The 21,560-nt window shown below is 36.5% G+C and overlaps 1 protein-coding gene across 1 annotated transcript; it reads left to right on the top strand.

Annotated features, from left to right (window-relative positions):
• The first annotated feature begins 9,965 nt into the window (after positions 1–9,965).
• LOC149823316 (dof zinc finger protein DOF3.6-like) lies at positions 9,966–11,687 on the top strand. Its single transcript, XM_090020018.1, has 2 exons — positions 9,966–10,353; positions 10,475–11,687. The coding sequence occupies exons 1-2, from the start codon at positions 10,303–10,305 to the stop codon at positions 11,495–11,497; spliced, it is 1,074 nt and encodes a 357-aa protein (XP_089876144.1). The 5' UTR covers positions 9,966–10,302; the 3' UTR covers positions 11,498–11,687.
• The last annotated feature ends 9,873 nt before the right edge of the window (positions 11,688–21,560 follow it).

The following is a 21,560-nucleotide window of genomic DNA, read 5'->3' on the forward strand; positions in this document are numbered from 1 at the left end:
GATCCTTTAAGACTTGAAAATCAACGGCTTAGAATTTTCGTAAATATTCAAGCATACAAAATGATATTTCTTGATCCGATTACAATGATCCAATAATCAATTCCAAGCAAATGAACTAGGCTGAATGCATTTGCAGGGTTAGATTTGCCATAAAAATTATGAAAATCTCAGTTCATACTGGTTTACATATTCCAGTTTCTTATATATATATATACACGCGTGGAAAGTGGTGATGTAGTCATCTCTTGCTTTCCCTTGATCAGCCAAATCTCCCTTTCACATGCACACACACACACAAACATATACACATGCACAATCAAAGTAACGCATGCAACATGCACATGCACAAGCTAGAGAGAGAGACATGCTCCAATATTCCTACTTTTCCAGAAAACCTGACCACCATGTACCTCGATATCAATTTTAGTCCAAACAGCCCCCCCTGCCAGACACATGGGTCCTTGTCAAGTCCATTTTATGGAAAATGCATGTTCTTAGACCAAAGCTTTTTGGTGTGAAAGAACCAAATTACCCTTGATTTCTTCCACCACATTCCATATTGTATTGCTGGTCAAGATGCCAACTCTGTTTAAAAGTTTGAGCAATAGAACCCTATGCATTGAGCAATCTTTTTTGGTGGGCGTGCCCACATGTCTATTTTTATACTAAAAGAATTATCACCATGAGTGAATCGGATCCAATGTATGATGGAAATTGATTAGGTCCAATCCTGATTGGTGAGTCCAAATAAAGGATAGTATATACATGTATTTATATATTTTATATAAAATATAAAGTTAACATGACCCGACCGAGTCACTCAAGGACGAGCAGAGTGACGAGTCAACGAGTTTTAAAACCATGATTTAAATACACTTAAGATTCTGGCCAAACAAGCATTATCAGTCATTTGTGCTAATCAGTGTGCAGCATTATAAAAAACACAAAAAATATGGCAATATTTTGTCTTTTTTGAAATTTTGTTATTTAACGTGATATTGCATATTGTTTTTTGCCCTTTTTATTTTTTCAAGTATATTCGTGTTCCTAGCGTATTGCCAATAAGAAAAGAGTAATGTGAAAATTTTCAGTTTGTTTTATTCGTTTGTCACTATGGCGTGCAGGACAGGGGTGCAACCAGGTCAGTTCGGGTCAGTCTTTGTCAGACCCGTTTTTGAATCAGGTCTATAAATTAGACCTAGACCCTAACCAATTGGATCCATGTCCAGGTATGGCTGAAATTGGTGGATCCATATGGGTTAACAGGTTCAACTACTGATGGACTAGGGTATAAATGGATCTAGGTCTTAAAAAGACCCATTTTTAAATTGGGTCTAGAAGCCCAACCCAAATTTGATTTGGATCTAGGTCTGACTCCAGGTATGACAGGAATTAGTGGACCAGTGCAAGTTAATGGATTCAGATACTGTTCATGTTGAGTATAATGGGTCTGGTCTTAAACATATCAATCCAAGGATGCAGAAACTACACTAGAACCGATGCACCCTCAATCCAAGGATGCAGAAATTGCACTACGTTTACACTAAGAAAACTAGAAATTTAATGGAATAAATAAAATAATAGTAACAGTAAAAATCAACAAGGGAAAGGGAAAGGGAAAGAAAAAAGGGTTCAGGGTTTGAGAGAAATAAAAGATCATATTAATCATTTTTTTTTACTAAAATCCCTATAATGACCATTTATAGGGAACATAAGAAACCCTAATTTTAAATTGAAACTGTGATAGATCCATTACATAATGAAGATTCAAGTCTAAATAAAAAAAAACAAATAATACCTAAACTAAAAACTAGATTCAAATGGATCCCTTGGACCCACATGGCTAGTTGCTCTGCTCCCGCACCAACTAGTCAAGACATGACCTAGTTACAATATAATTGCTGGTTTCACATGATCAAAGGATATATATATATATATATATATATATATATATATATATATATATATATATATATATATATATATATAGAGAGAGAGAGAGAGAGAGAGAGAGAGAGAGAGAGAGAGAGAGAGAGAGAGAGAGAGAGAGAGAGAGAGAGAGAGCTAAAAAATATTCTTGTAGAAAAAAATTGATCAAGTTTTGGTATTAATGCAAATGATATTTATATACAAGAATAGGCAGCAAATCGAGTACGACATGGTTTTGGGCTCGAGATCAGTTCTAGTGATGGGTCTGGTTCTAAGTGGGTTTAGGTTTGGTTCGTTTCGAGCACAGATTGAAAAGAACTACTTGGTCTGTTGTAAAATTGGTCGGGTATCAAACAAGTTTGGCTGCAAATTAGGTTATAATACAAATGGGATAGAATTATTTGTCTGGTATGAAAACATGTCAGGCACAAATCGTTCCGGGTCTACATTTTTTGTACTCAAGAATCAAACTTTTTCGAAAGCAATCTTAAATTTAAAACCGAATTTGAACTCATGAGTCTATCAAGGTCAGGTCAGGTCAGGTCTAATTGATTTAGAAAATAGGATCGGGTAAAATATAACTGGCCCAGTTACACACCTAGTGGATGAGGCACACAAAGAGGACCCCATGTCTCTCTGGCACATGAGAGGTAATAGATGTGAGGTGATATTCTGAGTATCTAATCTTTGGTCCCATTGCACATGAAAACTTCCCCACCAGTACACAGGTTGAGCTTGATTGGGCCTCTAAATGGCATTCATTCACTGTATGGGGTAGTGTCCAATATATACACTGATCTCATCTATATCCTATGCTTCTTGATGCTGCCATGTGCTTAGACTCAAATGGGTTCCACTCATCCTCTATGTCATCCCTATCTTCATCATGATCCTTCTTTAGGATTTCATTGATGCAATTTGTTTTGATCAAATCAGAATCTAGATATATGATCAGTCATTTATTTAGTAAAGACCAACACTTAAATCACCAAAATCTGACGTGTGCAGTATTTTTTGGCGATTCAAAAATCAACCGATAACAAAGCACAAAATTTTGTGATTTAAAAAAAACATATTTTTTGGCCAAAAACTGTAATTCAACCGTCAATTATTATTAAATTGACAATGTTGAATCCATATATAAGGTCAGATTTGATCAAAGCAACTTGAATCATAAGATTTAAGAGGGGTATGAAGGAAGGGGATGACATAGGGGATGAATGGAACTGAACTTGCTTAGACTGAGCATGCCAAACATTTGCTTTGATCAAAAGGTTTCTTACTTAAGGTGAGTTTGAATGGTAAAAAACATGTTATAAAGAAATATTGTCATAAAATAGGATAAGCTGAAAGTTTCTCAGTGTAATCATGTCCCAAGTAATATATCCAGCATTTTCCATTTTATCTAGATAAGAGGGTGCAAACTGTTGTAAGTGTAAACCCATTTTGGGTTGTGAGTCAAAGTCAAGTGTTGAGTTTGTCATTTAATTAGTAGTTATGAGTAGTTTTGTCAATGTGTGGTGTGTAAAGATTTTATGGACAAAGTAGGCATATGCATAATGTAATATAGGCAGCATGGACATAAAAAAAAGGTGTTACAGTGAAATTATTGTGTAGGTTATCCATGCACGTAGTGGGTAACTCTCAAGTTATGTAATGGATGTAATGAGTCATGTAGTGGGACATGTGTTAAGTGTAGAGCCATTAAGATGGCATGTGAAGAGTCTAGAAAAAAGTTATGAGTTAAGGCATGCAAGCAACAGTCATATTAGTGCATGTCATTAGTAATCATTAAGTGATGAGTCATTAATATAGAAATTTGTATTTAGAGATAAAGCTCATGAAAAGAAAGTCAAAAGTTATTATTTATGCATGAAAGGTGTGTAAAAATGACCCAACTCTATATATACCTATGAACTATATATTTTGATTATAAGTGAAAAGTATTATCTAATAAATTAATGTTTTGAGTATTTATCTTACTTAAGCCTTTCTTTGTGTGTGATTGAGATCCTCCTCTAACATTTTGTCTTTTAATGTTGTATAAGAGCTACAATGACATTCAACAACATTCTTCAAGCTCAAGTCCCTCGTTTGTCCAAAAACAACTATGAAAATTGATACATCTAAATGAAGGCTTTGTTGGGCTATCAAAAGTGTTAAAAGATGGTCAATAATGTGTACACCAAACCAACAAATGCTCAAGTGAACACTAACCTATCAAGGGTTGATAAAGAGACTCTCAAGTTGCATATAAAAAAATAAGAAGACTCTTTTCCTCATCTACCAAGGTGTAAATGAATCTGGTTTCGAGATGATTGCACTGACAACCAGTTCAAAGCAAGCATGGGAGATTCTCCAAAATTATTACAAGGGAGCCGAAAAAGTGAAAATGTCAAACTTCAAACTTTGAGTGCAAAGTTCAAAGCACATTGAATGAATGAAGGTGAGTCAATATTAGACTATTTTTCAAAAATTATGGTAGTTTTAAATCAATTAAAAAGAAATTATGAGAATTTGAGTGATGTTCGAATGAAAGAAAAGATTCTACGATCTTTGGATACAAAATTTAATTTTATTGTTGTAACTATAGAAAAGTCCAAAGATCTAAAAACTATGACCATAGACGATGCAACACATTTGAGCGAGCTTGAGAAGAATACAATGAAGACATATTCGAGAAAAGAACAACAGTGAGCTCAAACGCACTCATAACCAGCTCAATTAAAGCCACAAAACCAAAATGCCTATTTTTTTTGGAAATTTGTGTGAAATTTTAAAATTTCTTTTCTAGCGTGTTCGATAATATTTTGTTTGAAAATATGTTTTGCATATTTAGACTTTTATTTTAAACTTCTATAATATTTATTTTAGTAGAATTAGCTCTAATGGCTCATTAGGATCTTTTTAGGCGATTGACGGGTGTATGCGAGATTCTAGATAGTTTTTATATTTTATTTTTAAGATATTTTTGAACTGAACTAGATCCACACTTGTGCGGGTTTGGGTCCAGTTGGATACCCTTTTCTTTTGGAGCCCCAGCCAAGCTGGATCCCCTTGGGTGGAGTCAGATCTAGCTTGACCTATTTGGGTCTTCTAACTATTGGCTCAAAGACCCATCCATTGGGTCTCATTTGAGAGATGGTTTAGAAACCCAAGAAGGGGGACAAATGTTGTCTCTCCTCCCTCTTCTTCTCCCCTTTTGTTGCTTAAAAAGGAGAAGACATGAAGGAGAAGGAGATGTTTTGCTAAAGATTTGAATCCCCATTGAAATCAACTCCCTTGAGAAGACATTGGAGGATCTTGCCGATCCTAAGGCTGATTCAAACCTTTCTCTCTTGAATGCTTCTCTATTACATTGACAGTGATTTTTGTCCCTATTTTGGTGTTTTTATTGTGACAATGGATTAATTTAAGGGATTGATATTTGATTGATTATTGTTGTGTATGGATTTTAATTTCTTAGAAATATCGGTTTAGGACAAGTTATTTCAGTTTCACGATTTTTGGTGATTTTGATTTGTGTTTGACTATTATGCTATTTGTGATTCTGAAACTAATTGAGTGTTGAAATAGGTTGTATTGAATATTGATGCTAGAATTTGGTTTAGGACATGTATTTTGTTTTGGGTCATCAAATTTTTTAGCATATTCGATAATATTTTATCCAAAAATAAGTTTTAAATATTTATATTTTTATTTTAAACTTCTGTAATTTTTATTTTAGTAGGATTAGCTTTGATGGCCCGTTAGGACCCGTTTGGGCCATTGGCAGGTGTATGCGAGATTTCAAGTAGTTTTTTATATTATATTATATTTATTTTATTTTTTAAGCAATTCAAGGCATTAGTTGAAAAAAAGTGAGCACTTTATAAAAGTTTTGAGATCGTATAGAGGTTGTGAATATTATTCAAATCATTTTGACAACTTTTGCAAGGATAATGATATTTTGCATCAATTCACGACACTTGAAAAAATCAGACAATTCTTGACATGACAGTGAGCATGTTAAAGTGCAAAACTATAACCAATGAATTTTGGGCCAAAGTGGTTACATGTGCGGTATATCTCATGAACAAATGTCCCACTAAGAAAGTTTTATGACTCCACAAGAAGCATGAAGTGGTTATAAATCAAGTGTTAGTCATTTGCAGGTTTTTTGTTGCATTGAGAATCAAAAGCAATCTAAGTTGGATGATAAAAGAAAAAATTTGGCTATCATGAAAGCTCAAAAGCTTATAAGTTTATGACCCAAAAAATAAGAAGTTAGTCATAAGTAGAGATGTTGAGTTTGATGAAAATGAGTTATGTAATTGGGAAAACAATAATGATAAAAAAGTTGTGGTTGTACTTGAATAATAAGACAAAATGCAAGAACAAGAAGCCAATGTTTCACCATCTTCACCTTCGCAAGCCCTTAGAGTACCTCCAAATCCCATTTATAATGGTGAAATATCATAAAAAATAAGGAGCATGTATAAAACTTATTATCAAACTGACAGTGAGCATACTTTGTTTTTCTTGTTTATTGAATATGGACCTTTAGGTTATGAATATGCCATTCAAGATTAAAGATAAGAGAATATGAAGGATGAAGAAATTAAAGCTATTGAGAAGAACAACACATGAGAATTGATAACTCTTCTCAAAGATCAAAAAGCAATTGGTGTGAAATGAGTGTACAAGTCAAAGAAGAATGAAAAAGAAGAGGTGGAGAGATTCAATGCAAGAATGGTGGCAAAAGGTTACAAGTAAATGGCTGGAATCGACTACCATAAGGTATTTTTTTCTCATTGTTTTGGCTGCCTAAAAAAAGTAAAAAACATTTAAAATGGGTGTTAAATCAGTATTCTTAAATGACTATCTTGAAGAAGAAATATATGTTGAACAAACATCCGGTTATATTGTTAAGGAACATTAAGACAAAGTTTATAAATTTCATAAAGCATTCTATGGCTTAAAGCAAGCCCCTATAGCTTGGAATGCTAGAATTGACAACTATTTTCATGACAATGAGTTCTCAAAATGCCCATATGATCATGCATTATACTTGAAAATGAATGATGTTGGTCATATCTTAATAGCATGTCGCTATGTTGATGACTTCATATTTATCAGTAGTACACCATGATAGATGAATTAAAAAAGTTCATGACTAATGAGCTTGAAATGACAGATGTTAGGCTCATGAACTATTTTCTTGGCATTGAAGTAAAGCATTTTGATGATAAAATTTTTATTTCTCAAAGTAGATATACTAAAGAAATTCACAAGAATTTTTAAATAAAGAATTGCAAATCAGTTTGCACATTGGTTGAATGTAAAATGAGTCATAAATATGAGAAGTCTTATGTTGATCCTACTTACTTCAAAAGCATAGTAGGAAGCTTGCATTATCTCACTTGGACAAGGCCGAACATCTGGATAGTGTTGGCTTGTTAAGCAGATTAATGGAGAATCTAAGTCAAACTCATTTGAAGGCCACCAAAAGAATTTTTTGATACTTGATGGTAACATTTGATTATGGATTATTTTATTCATCATCCAATGAATTCAAACTATTTGGATATTGTGATAGTGATTAGGGTGAAGATGTTGAAGATAAAAAAAGTACTATCGGTTATGTATTTCATGTTGGTTCTACGATATTCACATGGTGTTCAAAGAAGCAACCTATTATGAAATTATTTACTTGTAAAGCAAAATATGTGACAACATTTTCATCTGTTTGTCATGCAATTTGGTTGCACAATATTTGAACAATTTGCATATTCCTAAAGAAGTCTCTACTACAATGGACACCAAGTCAACAATTGCATTAGAAAAGAACCTTGTATTCTATGGAAGGAGAAAACATATTGATATTTGGTTTTATTTCATTCTTGACCATGTGAAGAACAAAGAAAATGAGTTGGTGTATTGCAAATTAGAAGAGAAAGTAGAGAATATCTTCACAAAACCATTGAAGACAAAGACTTATTTCCATCTATGAATGCTTCTTGCAATGAAGATATACCCAAAATGAGTTTAAGGAGGGGTGTTGGAAGTGTAAACTTATTTTGGGTTGTGAGACAAAGTCAAGTGTTGAATTTGTCATATAATTAGGAGTTATGGGTAATTTTGTCAATATGTGATGTGTATAGATTTTATGGAAAAAGTTGGCATTTGCATAATGTAATATGTGCAACATGAGGATAAAAAAAGTGTTAAAGTGAGTTTATTATGTATGTTATCCATGCGTGGGTAACTCTCAAGCCATGTAATGAATGTTGGTGGTCATGTAGTTGGACATGTGTCAAGTGTAGAGCCATTGAGATATGTGAATAGTCTAGATAAAAGTTATATGAGTCATGACTTATGTGAGTTAAGACATGCAAGTAATGGTCATAGTGGTGCATGTCATTAGTAATCATTAAGTGAATTATTAAGATGAAAACCTATACTTAGAGACAAAACTCATGAAAGAGAGGCTAAAATTTGTCATTTATGCATGAGAGGCGTGTAGAAAGAGCCTCAACTCTATATATACATATGGGCTATGTGTTTTGAATATGAGTGGAGAATATTATCCAAAAAATTGATGTTTTTGAGTGTTTATCTGTTTAGAGCCTTTCTTTGTGTGAGATTGAGAACCCCTTCTAATATTTTCTTTCACAAGTTGCAGAATGACAAAATGATGACAGCCAAATTCTTGCAAAAAATTAAATTTTTTGTTTTCTTGCATTTCTTCGGCAAACTTTTGCAAAAATAAATAAACTAAAAGGTAGAAAATATGAAAAGAATAATTAAAAAAAGACTAAAGTAAGCCACCATTTTTAAGATATAGACAATATAGTTATAAAATAATGATAAAATTATGATGTGTTAATTTGCTTAAACAATAGTTTCATGAGATTTTGGTTGTTTAAGATGGCAAACAAAATATCACATTTTTCATAAAATTTCAAAATATCACCAATACAACATTGGAGTGCTTAAGTCATTTTGCCCAAAAACTTATTCAAATTATTCATAGTCACAAATCTCATTATTGGGATTTTCTCCGCAAAAGAAAATCTTATGATAAACAAAAAAAATTCTTGGGAACATCTAAGAAAAATATCAGTATACTAAAATTTTAAAAATGTATATGAAAATATACAAAAATGTAAGAAAACATTAAAGCATAAAAGTATATGAAAAATATAAATATCACATTGATAGCAATAATATCACAAAAAAACATGATATTTTTTTAGGGTAAATAAAATTCATTAAATAAGTAAAACCATTCTGCAGAAGTGACAAGGTAAAAAAAAACATGATAATTTTAAAATAGGCAATATTTTGATAATATCAAGCTTTTTTCAGTATTATACTAATTTTTGAGAATCTCGCGTGTTAAGATCCTGAAATTTCCAAAAAATGGCCGATATTTTTTACTATGATTCAAATAATGTCAAACCATTTTTATGTTCTTAAACCTCCTTTGGAAGAGCATTAGGATCAGGTGCAATGTGATTGCACCTTTTTAGTATGCTTCTCCACCTGATCACCCTCCATCGATACAGCCTGTCAGCTGTAGAGCCCAAACAATGATGGAGGGTGATCAGGTGCAGCAGCACAATAAAAGTGTACAATTACATTTCACCTGATCCACCCTACTAGAAGACTAGAATAATCTGGCTTATCTACCTTTCCAGCACCAATGCAGATACATCACTAAGGATATGTTAGGCATTTTAGGAACAACATGACTTAAGCAAAAGCAACTATATGTAGCATGTAGTTTGTACAACATGGTGCAGGCTGGTACTAAAGAAATAGAGGACAATTTGGAAATTGTTCATTCTTGGTGGGTAAATAAGCATCATGGAGCACTACAATAGGGCGAGTATTGCCGGCGGTCCGGCAGGTCACCGGAAGACCAGGTGGCCCCATCTCACTCCACCAACACCACCTTTTTCTTTTTCTATTGTTGCTTGTGTAAATAAAATGTGTTCCTGCAGACAAAAATTATATTAATCGTTAGGGTTTCTGTGGAAGAGGCTTCCTTTATCTTTTTCAATCTCTCTCTAACTTTCTCTCTCTAACTCTCTTTCTTCACTTTCCATGCATAAGCCCACTCGCCCTTTTTCTGCAAACACTTCACCATCAGAAGCTTAATGGCGAAGTAACTCCGAAATTCCCCACCCCCACACAGAAAAAAACACTTCTCTCTCTCTCCAACTGCAACTCCTTCAATATTATTCTGGTGATTCGGTTCTCCAACACCAACAAACAAGAGGGGAGAAAGGAAGGGAAAAAAAGAAGGGAAAGGAAGCAAAAGGAGAGGAAAGAGAAAGAGAAAGAGAAAGAGAAAGAGAAAGAGAAAGAGAAAGAGAAAGAAAAACCATGGTTTTTACCGGAATTCCCATTTGTTTAGATCCACCCAATTGGCAGCAGGTAAGAAATTCCATAGCCTTCTTTGAGAAAGATAGAAAAAAAATTATACCCTTTTGCTCTCTTCTTGAATATACCACTGAACTTTAGGGTTTCTAAGTGTTTTCTATTGAATTTTCGTCAGGATCATCCTGGAGGAGGCAGTGGTGTTGGTGGCGTTGCTGCTGGTAGAGGTGGTGGTGCTGGGGCTGGTGGTATTGGTGGTGTAGTTGGATCGTCGGCTGCCAATAATTCTGCTATTTCGATGCTTCATCCGCCACCTCCAGAGCTGACCCAAACTACCGAAGGTGCCAGCTCCGGCTGTTTGACGCGGCCGATTCTGATGGCTGAACGAGCCCGACTAGCTAAATTTCAGCCACCGGATACAGCCCTCAAATGCCCTCGATGTGAGTCTACAAACACCAAATTCTGCTACTACAACAATTACAGCCTCACGCAGCCCCGCTACTTCTGCAAGACTTGCCGCCGCTACTGGACTAAAGGTGGCGCTCTGCGAAACATTCCTGTCGGTGGCGGATGCCGGAGGAACAAGAGGAACAAGAACAATAGCAACAACAATAGCAACAGTAACAACAGCAACCGGTCTCAGGCGATGGAGACCGGCAGTGTCACAAGTTCTGGTGGTGCAACTGTGATTTCGTCCAGCAACTGCACCGGAACGATCATTGGAATTGACAACCGCCCTTCTCAAAATCCGGTGCTTCCTTTTCTTCCTACCATTCATGGCTTCTCGGACTACAGCGGCAGCACGGATATCGGATTGGCCTTCCCTGGCCGTGATTTGGTGATGTCCAGTGCCGGAAATTCCTTAGGCCTAGATTTTATGGCAACAAAAGAGCAGGCAGAGAGCGGTACCCTTGGGCAATGGAGGATGCAGCACCATTTTCCGGCCACATTTCCCCGAGCTGATAGTTTCGCCCACATGGAGCAGCAGCTGTTGCAACCCTTTGATGGGGAAGGACTGGTAGAGCAGCAGTATCTTGCTACAGCAGCTGCTCAACTGAGAAACAGGCCACCAAGTCACCTGGGCCACGGTAGTGCCTCGGTTAAGATGGAAGATAATCAACCACAGAACCTATCATACTGGACTGGGAATGCATGGGGTGATCTTTCCAATTTCCCCTCGACGACAAGCTCTTTCTTGTGATCGCAATCTGACGGGTAAAATTCGATTTACTGAATTACTGAATGTGAGAGTAACACTTGAAGTTTTTCTCAGAAAATTTTATTCAACAGTGTAGTTTTAGCAGTGGGGGTTATGTTTCAGGAGACAATGTTGTTTTTATGTTTCAGAAGACAATGTTGCTGAAGCTAAGAAATTCGTGGTACTTTTTTTCTATGGTACTTCAATTACGTTAATTGTTGGGAGTGTAGAGTAGAGATGTATTTTTTTTTTCTTTTTCTACGGTAGAACCTGGGAAAGGCACCAAGGTCTGGAGGGAAAGAATACAAGCATGTAACAGGTTATATATAAGTTTGTTTTTTAGTTTTCTTAAAGAGTTGGTTTTGACTTGATCTTATATTGGGGTCATTCTGTTTCCTTTTCTTCCCTCCTCAGCAGTTTGATGCATTACCAATTTTTATTGCAATGTAGAGACACCAACATCAAGAACTTAGTGAATGCATTTCCTAAAAGGTTGTTTCAAGTTGAGTTTACAAGGAAATATAAAAGAAAAAGTTAAGTTTACAAGGTTACAAAACAAAAAGTTCAATTTACACTGTAGATGAAAATGGAACGTGTTGGTGAGTCTATTTTGGAGTTGGGAGAAGAATTTGTGCGTTGACGAAAAAGGCAAATACAGTCATTGCTCACAATCCTAACATTCTCTTGCACATTTTACGCAGTTTGAAGAGCAGTTATTTGTGCATGCATTTCTGTAGAGAGAGAGAGAGAGAGAGAGAGAGAGAGAGAGAGAGAGCTGTGAGTTTCTGTCTGGTTTGCACGGCTACAATGAGGGAGATCCATGAACCCCCCGTGTAGAAGACTGGCGCGAGCCCGTGATGTGATTGTATATGTGTCTGTTCTGTATGTCTGTGTCTGTAAGAGAGAGAGAGAGAGAGAGAGAGAGAGAGAGAGAGAGAGAGAGAGAGAGAGAGTATGTTAAAATATGCCTGTGCATGATGTGTGAGTATGCATTCTTGAATGTTTCTGTAGAAAGGGTATAAATATGCATGTTTTTGTTCATGAATTTGTCTTCAGCTAGTCGCAAACACCCACCAGAGAGAGAGAGAGAGAGAGAGAGAGAGAGAGAGAGAGAGAGAGAGAGGTGTTTGACAATATATGCGGTCTCTTTTTCGAACTCATAATAATAATAATGACGCTGTATAGCAATTAACAAAACCATGGAGGGGGAAAGAAAATCTTGGAAATTCTGGTGTTGGATGCGAGAGATGTGCCTGCTCTTTTATCTTAACTTTTGAATTAGTTTTAGCTCTACCTGTTCTCCTCTCTTTCTTTCTCGCTTTCATGTGAGGGGTACATGCTTTTCGCAGAACCCAAGACAGATTAATAGCGAAGAGGGAATAAAGCAAAAAAGCAGCACTTCTCACTCTGCTGCTACTGTTGCAGTTCTCTAGTTGTGGTCGTGGTGGTGGGTCGAGGTCCCCCTCTGCCCCCCTTAACCCCCCCTCCCTCTCTCTCTCTCTCTCTCTCTCTCGTAATAAACCAACTAACCATTATCAACTAACAAGAAGCTATCACTTTATGTATCTGCTATATCACATAAACATTAATTTCTTTAAGAAGAAACTATAAGAGGGCGATACTGATCACGTACTACTAATCCTTACCATTGTAATATTTCTACATGCTAATTTAACCTATAGATATGATGATGGTGTGTTGTGGTTCAAGTAACACCCTGTTACCATTGTCATATAACAGCTACCATTCTCCTTTTCCGAGTATGGTTTCCAATGTAACCAACCAAAACAAAAAGCTAACGGTGGGTGTATATATATAGAGAAGGGCGTAACATCGGACGCCCTTCTCGTCGAACATCAGTCAGACGCGCCTGATGCATCAGTTTCATTTTCTTACATATTTTTTGGACCTTTAGCGGCAATCGTGACCACCATTAAAAGCTCTTTTTTACAAAAAATATCGGCGGAAAGCATCCTGTTTTCATCGGACGCTTTGTGTGTTTGGCCATACACTTCTCTCTCTCTCTCTCTCTCTCTCTATATATATATATATATATATATATATATATAAAGAAAAGGATGGTTGTGCATCGGTGTTGGGCACTATTTTTCAGCGATTCAATCATACATATTTCTTGTTTAAAAAACCTATATATACACGAAAACCCATATCTTGGAAGAGATTTTCACCAAACTCAGGTCAGACGCGCGGCCACACGCCATGCATTCAAAAAAGTAAAAAAAACTGTGTGTCTGATCACACGAGCGATCAGCGGTGCACAAGTGCTCGAAAATGTTCGGGCAGTTTACCCGTTTGATGATAAGGGTTAATAATATATATATATATATATATATATATATATATATATATATATATATATATGGTTACACTTGATTGTGGATTGCAAGGTGGAGGCTAGTTTGGTAATCTTCACTATAGGTCAAAAGATGACCAGGGGTTAATGTCGATTCGGTCAGAGAGAGAGAGAGAGAGAGAGAGAGAGAGAGAGAGAGAGAATCTTCTTCATAATTAAAATCCGGTTATGGGTGATCGTCAATCACAGTGGTCGGAAAGAAAGGATTGTGTGCGTTGGTTGGTACGATCGTCAAAGGAGGGTGGCGAGAAGGTAGAGGCCCAGAATTCTATGCCAAGCGGTCATAGCCAGCCAGCCCTCCCCCACCCTTCACGTGGATCGGCGTGAACTGTTCCGATCCGACCCATCAGCTTTCTCTTTCCCTACTGACATCTTTCCACTTTTTGAGAGAGAGAGAGAGATTCTAACACTCTTAATTCTTAAACATCGGGGTGGAGAGAATTTTTCTCTCTTAAAACACACACATATATCGAAGCAGGTTCCCCCCGGCCGTTAGCTACATCTCGTGTTTGGGGGTCCCAATGAACGCCACATATGTAAGCACGTGCGGCTCGTATCCCCATGTTTGTCAGCATCAGATAGCATCATAGTTGCAAAGACTTAAATACCCTTTACCGCCATTCTCATCATAGAATGAACAAAAATACCCTCCATCTAGAAAAGTGAAACACCGGTTTGAGAAAGGACAAACTGTCCTCCATCTAGAAAAGTGAAACGACTGTTCGAGAAAAGCACAAAATGGTTGATCTTAAGGATTTAAAAAGTTCAAACATTTTGTTTTCGCCCTAAGCAGCAAAGTCTACCGAAGCACCGTTTGCCGTCGTCTGCTGCCGCCGGAGCATCCTTTGGTTTCTTCTGCTGCCGCCGAAGCATCCTTTTCCTTCTTCTGCTGTCGTGAGAGCATCCTTTGCCGTCGTCTGCGCAGTGGCAACATCGTTGCCACCACCGGTTGTGTCTGCCTTCTGGGTATTTCTCCTCCACTGTCGGATCACCAAAATCCTTTTCCTTCTTTTGCTGCCACCAAAGCATCCTTTGCCATCTTCTGCACAGTGGCAGCATCGTTACCACCATCAACTGAGTCTACCTTTTGGGTGTTTCTCCTCAACTGTCGTATTACCAAAACTCTTATCATTTCGGTGAGTTTCGTATAAGGTTTCATTATGCAAACAGATCGATTTGTAAATCTAAATGCTAAATCTTACAATTGGGTGGTCGTCTTTATGCTAAATAACACCTATTATCATACAGAAATAAATCGATTTGTACTTATCCACCTTGTGGGCATCAAAAAACTGTTAGCATGATTGGTTCTTACAAAGGCCAAACATTTCAACTATATATATTTATGAAGGTTGTGATTTATACAACGATTTGTAAGTTTGAATTCACAATGATTTATACATTTAAAGCAATAGCGATGTGTATTTATGAAGTTACCTTGATTTGTACTTAAGTTTGCTAAATCTTACAATGATGTTTACTTATGAAGCCAAATATTGCGACAATTTGTAATGTTGGTGATCGTTTAACGAATGGGATAATTTGTATTATTATATACTTGGGGAGGCGGTTGTAACGTATAATGATGTGGTTAAATTTATGTGTTGTGCAGGTTAGCAATGTCTACAGCTCGTCAGAAAAGAAATAATCCTTCGTTCTATGGGATGAATATTGGAGAAGTTATCTGCCAGTCCTATCTATATGAGTGTTATGAAAGGTACCAAAATATAATGAAGATTGAGAATGATAAAGACAGAGACAAAGCATTGAAATTGTATTATGCGGAGGATTATCTATCAGATATTGAGGCTGAAGATCAAAGAAAGAATGAGAAAGAACTAAAGATGAAGAAGAAGAATGATGAAGAGAAGGAAAAGCAAATGAAGAAGGAGGGGAATGAAAAGCAAAGGCAAATAAAGAAGGCAGAGGAGAGGGAAAGGCAAAGGAAGAATGAAGAGAATGAAAAGCAAAGAAAGAAAAGGCAAATGATGGAGGAGGAAGAGAGGGAAAGGCAAAAAAAAATGTGGAGGAGGAGAAGGAAAGGCAAAAGATGATCCAGGAGTATTTAGCACAATGAAAGAGGATAAGGCAAATTAAGGAGGTGGAGGAGAGGGAAAGGCAAAAAAAGAATAAGGAAGAGGAGGAGGAGAGGGAAAAACAATTGAAGAAGAAGAATGAGGAGGAAGAGAAGGAAAGACAAATGATGAAGATGGAATTGGAAAGGCAAATAAAGAAGCATCAAGATGAGGAAGAGAATGAAAGGCAAAGAAAGGAGAAGGAGGACAAGGAAGAGAAGGAAAGGCAAAGGAAGGAGATGGAGGACGAGAAATAGAAGGAAAGAGAAATGAAGAAGCAGGAGGAGGAAGAGAAGGAAAGGGAAAGGAAGAAGCAAGAGGACGAGAAAGATAAGGAAAGAGAAAAGAATAAGCAAGAGGAGGAAGAGAAGAAAAGAGAAAGGAAGGAAGAAATTGAAAAGCAGAGGACAGAGGCGATTGAGCGAAGGATGATAGTAGTAGAAAAGCAGTGGGAGGCGGCGAAGCAACAAAAAAAGCAGAGGTTGGAGGGATGGGTTGAAGAGGAGAAAAGTATGATTAAGGTACGTAAATCGATCCTGTCTGTCATGATTTACTGTGTTAGCAATTACTATGTATAGCGATTACTATGATAGGTATTACCTCGTATAGCGATTACTGTGATATCGATTATTATATATAGTGATTACTGTGATATCGATTACTATGTATATCGATTACTGTGTTAGCGATTATTGTGATAGTGTGTGTGCAATGATTATTATTTATAATGATTACTATCTACAACTAGGTGTATAAGTACAAATTGGATTAATTTATAATTGATATGAATAATATGCTATTTTGTGTTACAGGGAGGTCAGAAGAGAAGTAGAGCATCAAATGAAAAGCTCAGAGGGCAGTGTCAGTGGCCTGTAGTTCTGTCGTGGTATGGTCAGCTGAGTGCATATCAGAAGGATCAATTACAAAATATGCACTTTGGTGGCCTTCTGGACCAATTTTATTTTGAAATGTGTTGGAACACCATGACCCATCTGGTAAATAAGTGAAATCATCAACCGAACACATTCCAGTTTGATTCTTTTGAGATCACCATGACCCTAGAAGATGTGGCGCAGATTACTGGCCTTAAGTGCCATGACAATGTTGTCCTTTTACGAGATTCAAACTATAACGCAAGAAAAAAGTGCACAACCCTTCTAGAAATATCGATAGACGACTGAAGTCAGTATATTTATGGTGAAAGCAATTCCACGTCGATAAAAGTTTCTTCTTTCCGTAATAAATGGGAAGGCTGATCCGCTACATGTGCATCTGAAAGAGCTGACCAAGAGTTGCACAACTTTCTTCTTTATTTTTTTGGTCTTACTTTATTTTTCAATTATTGTGGTTCGAGAATAAGTTACTTGTGGCTGCAGTACCTGAAAGACTTAGACGAAGTCGACAATTATGCATGGGGTGCTGCTATGCTCACATACTTGTACAGATAACTTTATCGTACAATTAAGGGTACGAAAACCATCGGTGGGTTTTGGCCATTTGTTTAGGTATTTATTTATTATATATTTAGTACTTGTAGACAGTGTTGTGAGAGGCGTACGCCTCAGTACCTGAAGCGTATGCCTCAGAGGCGAGGCGCACGCTCAAGGTACTGAGGCGTTGCTGTGATGTGCCCCTCATCAACCTCCGACCAGTTGTGACCACCGACCACCGGAGTTGCTGTGCTGCAGCTGCTGCTCAGTCTTCTCCGACCACCGGACGACCGGCATATCCCTCGCTTCCGTACCAGCTGGGCGGGTGGTCCTTCTCTTACTGGCTCAACGTCTCGCTTCGCCTCATTGCATTTAACAACCTTGCTTGTAGACTAAGCTCGTTGAAGGTTGTAGTATTACTAATATATTGTTTTTGTAGGCCTGGGCGTGGAAGCATATTATCGTGTTGCGTCCTCAGTGTAGCCCTGCAATTTATGGTTTTTAAAAAATCGGTCGGTGAGCTAGAATAAATGTCAAGGGGGATAATGCTAAGTTCATTTTAGATGGGCTGCAACTAAATGAGGTAAATGGTCTAAAATCGTTTACAAACGGTTTAACATTTATCTTTCAGTAGTATAAATTATTGAAATATTTAGCATTCTTAAGTAGTCATCGCTGCCGAATTTTATCTTCGTTGGTACAAATCGTTATCGCTTTAGTATTTATCTTTTAGTACTGTAAATCATAATAATCGTTTGTATTCTTAGTAACAATCGTTGTAATATATTTATCACTCGTTATTAAAAAGAATTTTAATATTTATCATTCATTAGCATGAATAATTGTCTATACCTAAACCATAATCTCCAATGTACAGGTTGTGTAGAGACTGTATGAAGATAGGGAGGACGAGGACCAAGAGCTTGTTGTTGAGGGTGCGAGATTGTCTGGCCTCGATATTTGACTGTTTAGCAATTATGAAGCTGAGTTGCAGCATGGTAGTCGAGTTCTCCTACAATCTGGCTTGGGACAATCTATCCCAAAGAAGCCCGTGAAAGTGAGAAGGAAGATGAATGGTGGTGGGGCCAGGAACGTGAATTGTCACGAACGCTACAAGGAATAATTGGATAGCTAGAACACAAGAGGTGTTCGTGCCATAACGTATGATTATAAAGAACGACAATATGATCCCTTCTATTTCCAAAAATATTGGGAACCCATGATGCTGCGAAATCTGTAGATTGAGAATATTGAGAACCCATGCCTCCCTCCTGTCCCCCATCATGTCGCATCCCAACATCTAAAATCTGTCCATCGTCTCCCTCCAACTACAACAACAATTCCCTCAGTAATAGTACACGATGAAGAGTGAACACAACTCACAAAAATAGAACGTTGTCTCTCGCACAAGGTTCGCGATGTTGGAGAGGGAGAATAAGGACTTACGAAAGGAGGTGAGCAATTTGGGGAGACAAATGCAGTCACTGGTAGAGATGATGACCAATGTTTATAATAAGATCAAGGGAACCAAGAGGCCACCGAAGATAGATAGTCCACCAAAAAAAGAAAGAGACGATTTGTATGTCATAGTCCATATGAGTCGTCAAGTGCCACTGAATAAACGATAGCAATTCTTTTTATCTTGATAATTATTTATTGTAATTCTATAATGATTTTTTGTAATGTGACATTCTTTAATTGTTTAATTCTTTTTTGAATACTTCTAACACACATGTTCCGCTGAACAGATCGTTGTAATGTTCGCCTTTCATAAATAAAAGTGATCGCATTTATTTTTTATAAGAGATCACGATTTCATTGCAATCAGTTTTATATAAGAGATCACGATTTGTTTTCCATAGAAGTTGTTCTATCACAATTTGTACAACTTATATGAATATCCTATTACGATTTTCCTTCACGAGCTTTATCCTAAGGAACGATACATTCCATCGCGATTTGTTATGGCTTTAGCATTTATCTTTCAGTACTGTAAATCGTTGTAATTGTTTTTATTCTTAAGTAATGATCATTGCAGAATTTTGTATTCCTCAGTACAAATCGTTATCGCTTATGCATTTAACTTTCAGTATTGTAAATCGTAGTAATCGTTTGCATTCTTAAGTAATGATATTTGCAGAATTTTGTATTCCTTAGTACATATCGTTATGCCTTAAGCATTTAACTTTCAGTATTTTAAATCATTGTAATCGTTTGCATTCATAAGTAGTGATCGTTGCAGGATTTTGTATTCCTTAGAACAAGTCGTTATCGCTTTAGCATTTAACTTTCTTTAGTGTAAGTCGTTGTAATCATTTTTTTCATTCTTAAGTAATGATCTTTACCGGATTTTGTATTCCTTAGTACACATCGTTATGACTTTAGCATTTAACTTTCAGTACTGTAAATCGTTATAATTGTTTGTATTCATAACTCATGATCGTTGAAGGATTTTGTATTCCTTAGTACAAATTGTTATTATAAATAATTTGAATGATACATTATGACATTCATTTACATGAGTATTTAGTTAAAATACATCATGAGCAATGGTTTGGCTTAGATACAATACATTACCATCATCATCATCGAAGAAAACAAACATCATCATCAGCATCAACCCACGTCCAAATAGTGATGTGCTTCGAAACAGGCATCAACATCAGCATCAGCATCAACACTTTCAGTTTACTCAGTGGCCTTCGCTAGTCATTGGGAACGATTGGAGGCAAATCTATCTACCAATGGAGGTCCTTATTTGTTTGCAAGTTTTTTTCATGATGAATATTGGCAGCAGATAAAGGTATGGATCCCAACAGGCAGAGAAGATGCAGCCTGCGTGACTAGCATATTTGTCATGAAGTATATCGAAGATTAGACAAATATTTTTCCAACTGAAAAGTATAGTTTGCGAATGATTGAGAGTCTGACAGTAGAAATAGATCAAATAGATGGTCATCAGCACCCACATGTCTATCATGCAGAATATATGTGTCTGTTTCAGTATGGTGGCAAAGATTGAGGATGATTATGGTCGTTATATACTGCGTAAGCTTTGATATACTTTATGGCAAATACGCCACAGTTGTATGTGTCATGAATATATCGATGTATCCACAGAAGATAACCATTATAATCATCATCAAAGATTATACAGATTTTTCAGTATGTCATGAAACAACTACGAAATCAACATCAAACACCATCCATCAAGCAAAGGTAGAAGGAATACAGATGAATAAAGAAGAAAGAAAAATACAAGGAAGAAGAAGAAGAAGAAGAAGAAGAAATCGTAAGAGAAAAAAGAAGAGGAAGTTGCTCTGCCATAGAAAAAAAATAGGAAGAGAGGTTAAATAGATTAGGGATTTAGACCTGGACAACAGGTCGGGTTGGGTCACTCCCCCACCTAAACCCATCACATAAATCGAGACATTGTTCAGACTACAAATCTAGGTAACTTAATAAATACAAATATAGGTTACTTAATAAATATAAACTGACTTACAACCATAATGCTTTAATTTTCAAAATTTAACAATATTTGTCCAATTGTGATTTATTGTTATGACCTTTTTCAATATAAACGATATATCCTATCGCGATTTACACAATGACTGATTCATAAATGATGGAAAGGAAAACAATAAACTAATTGACACGATGTTTAGACTGATACATCATATCACGTTGACTAGTTTTATAATAGGCAGTTGAAACAACCTTTTTTTATTTAATTAAAGCACAATGCAATTAATTTGAGTGTTGTTTTTGAAAATGGGTGGTAGGTGAAACAATATTTTCTTTATATATGAATGACACATCGAACAAGTTTGGCAGGTTGTTTATTAGCTTTCCTTTAGAATGACGTATCCGTGAAACAAACATATAACATGCTTTATCGCAAAGGGGGTATCAATATCGACGTAGTAGACGACGATGGCTATACATCCAGTAATGGCACCGAAGAAGACGACGACAGCTAGACAACCAGCGATGGTAACAAAGGAGACAACCACAGCTACACGACCACCGATGGCGATTCAGGCATATATTTTCTAAACCTCGTGACTAGTTTCAACAATATTTACCTCTTTTATGACGTATATTCGATTTGTATTGTGTACTGTAGAACGCAATTTCAATATCGAATACTAAATATTATGCTCATGTTAGTGGGACATCCACAA

This window comes from Nuphar pumila, chromosome 10 (genome assembly GCF_984573655.1).
Source record: "Nuphar pumila chromosome 10, dmNupPumi1.hap1.1, whole genome shotgun sequence".
NCBI lineage: Eukaryota > Viridiplantae > Streptophyta > Magnoliopsida > Nymphaeales > Nymphaeaceae > Nuphar > Nuphar pumila.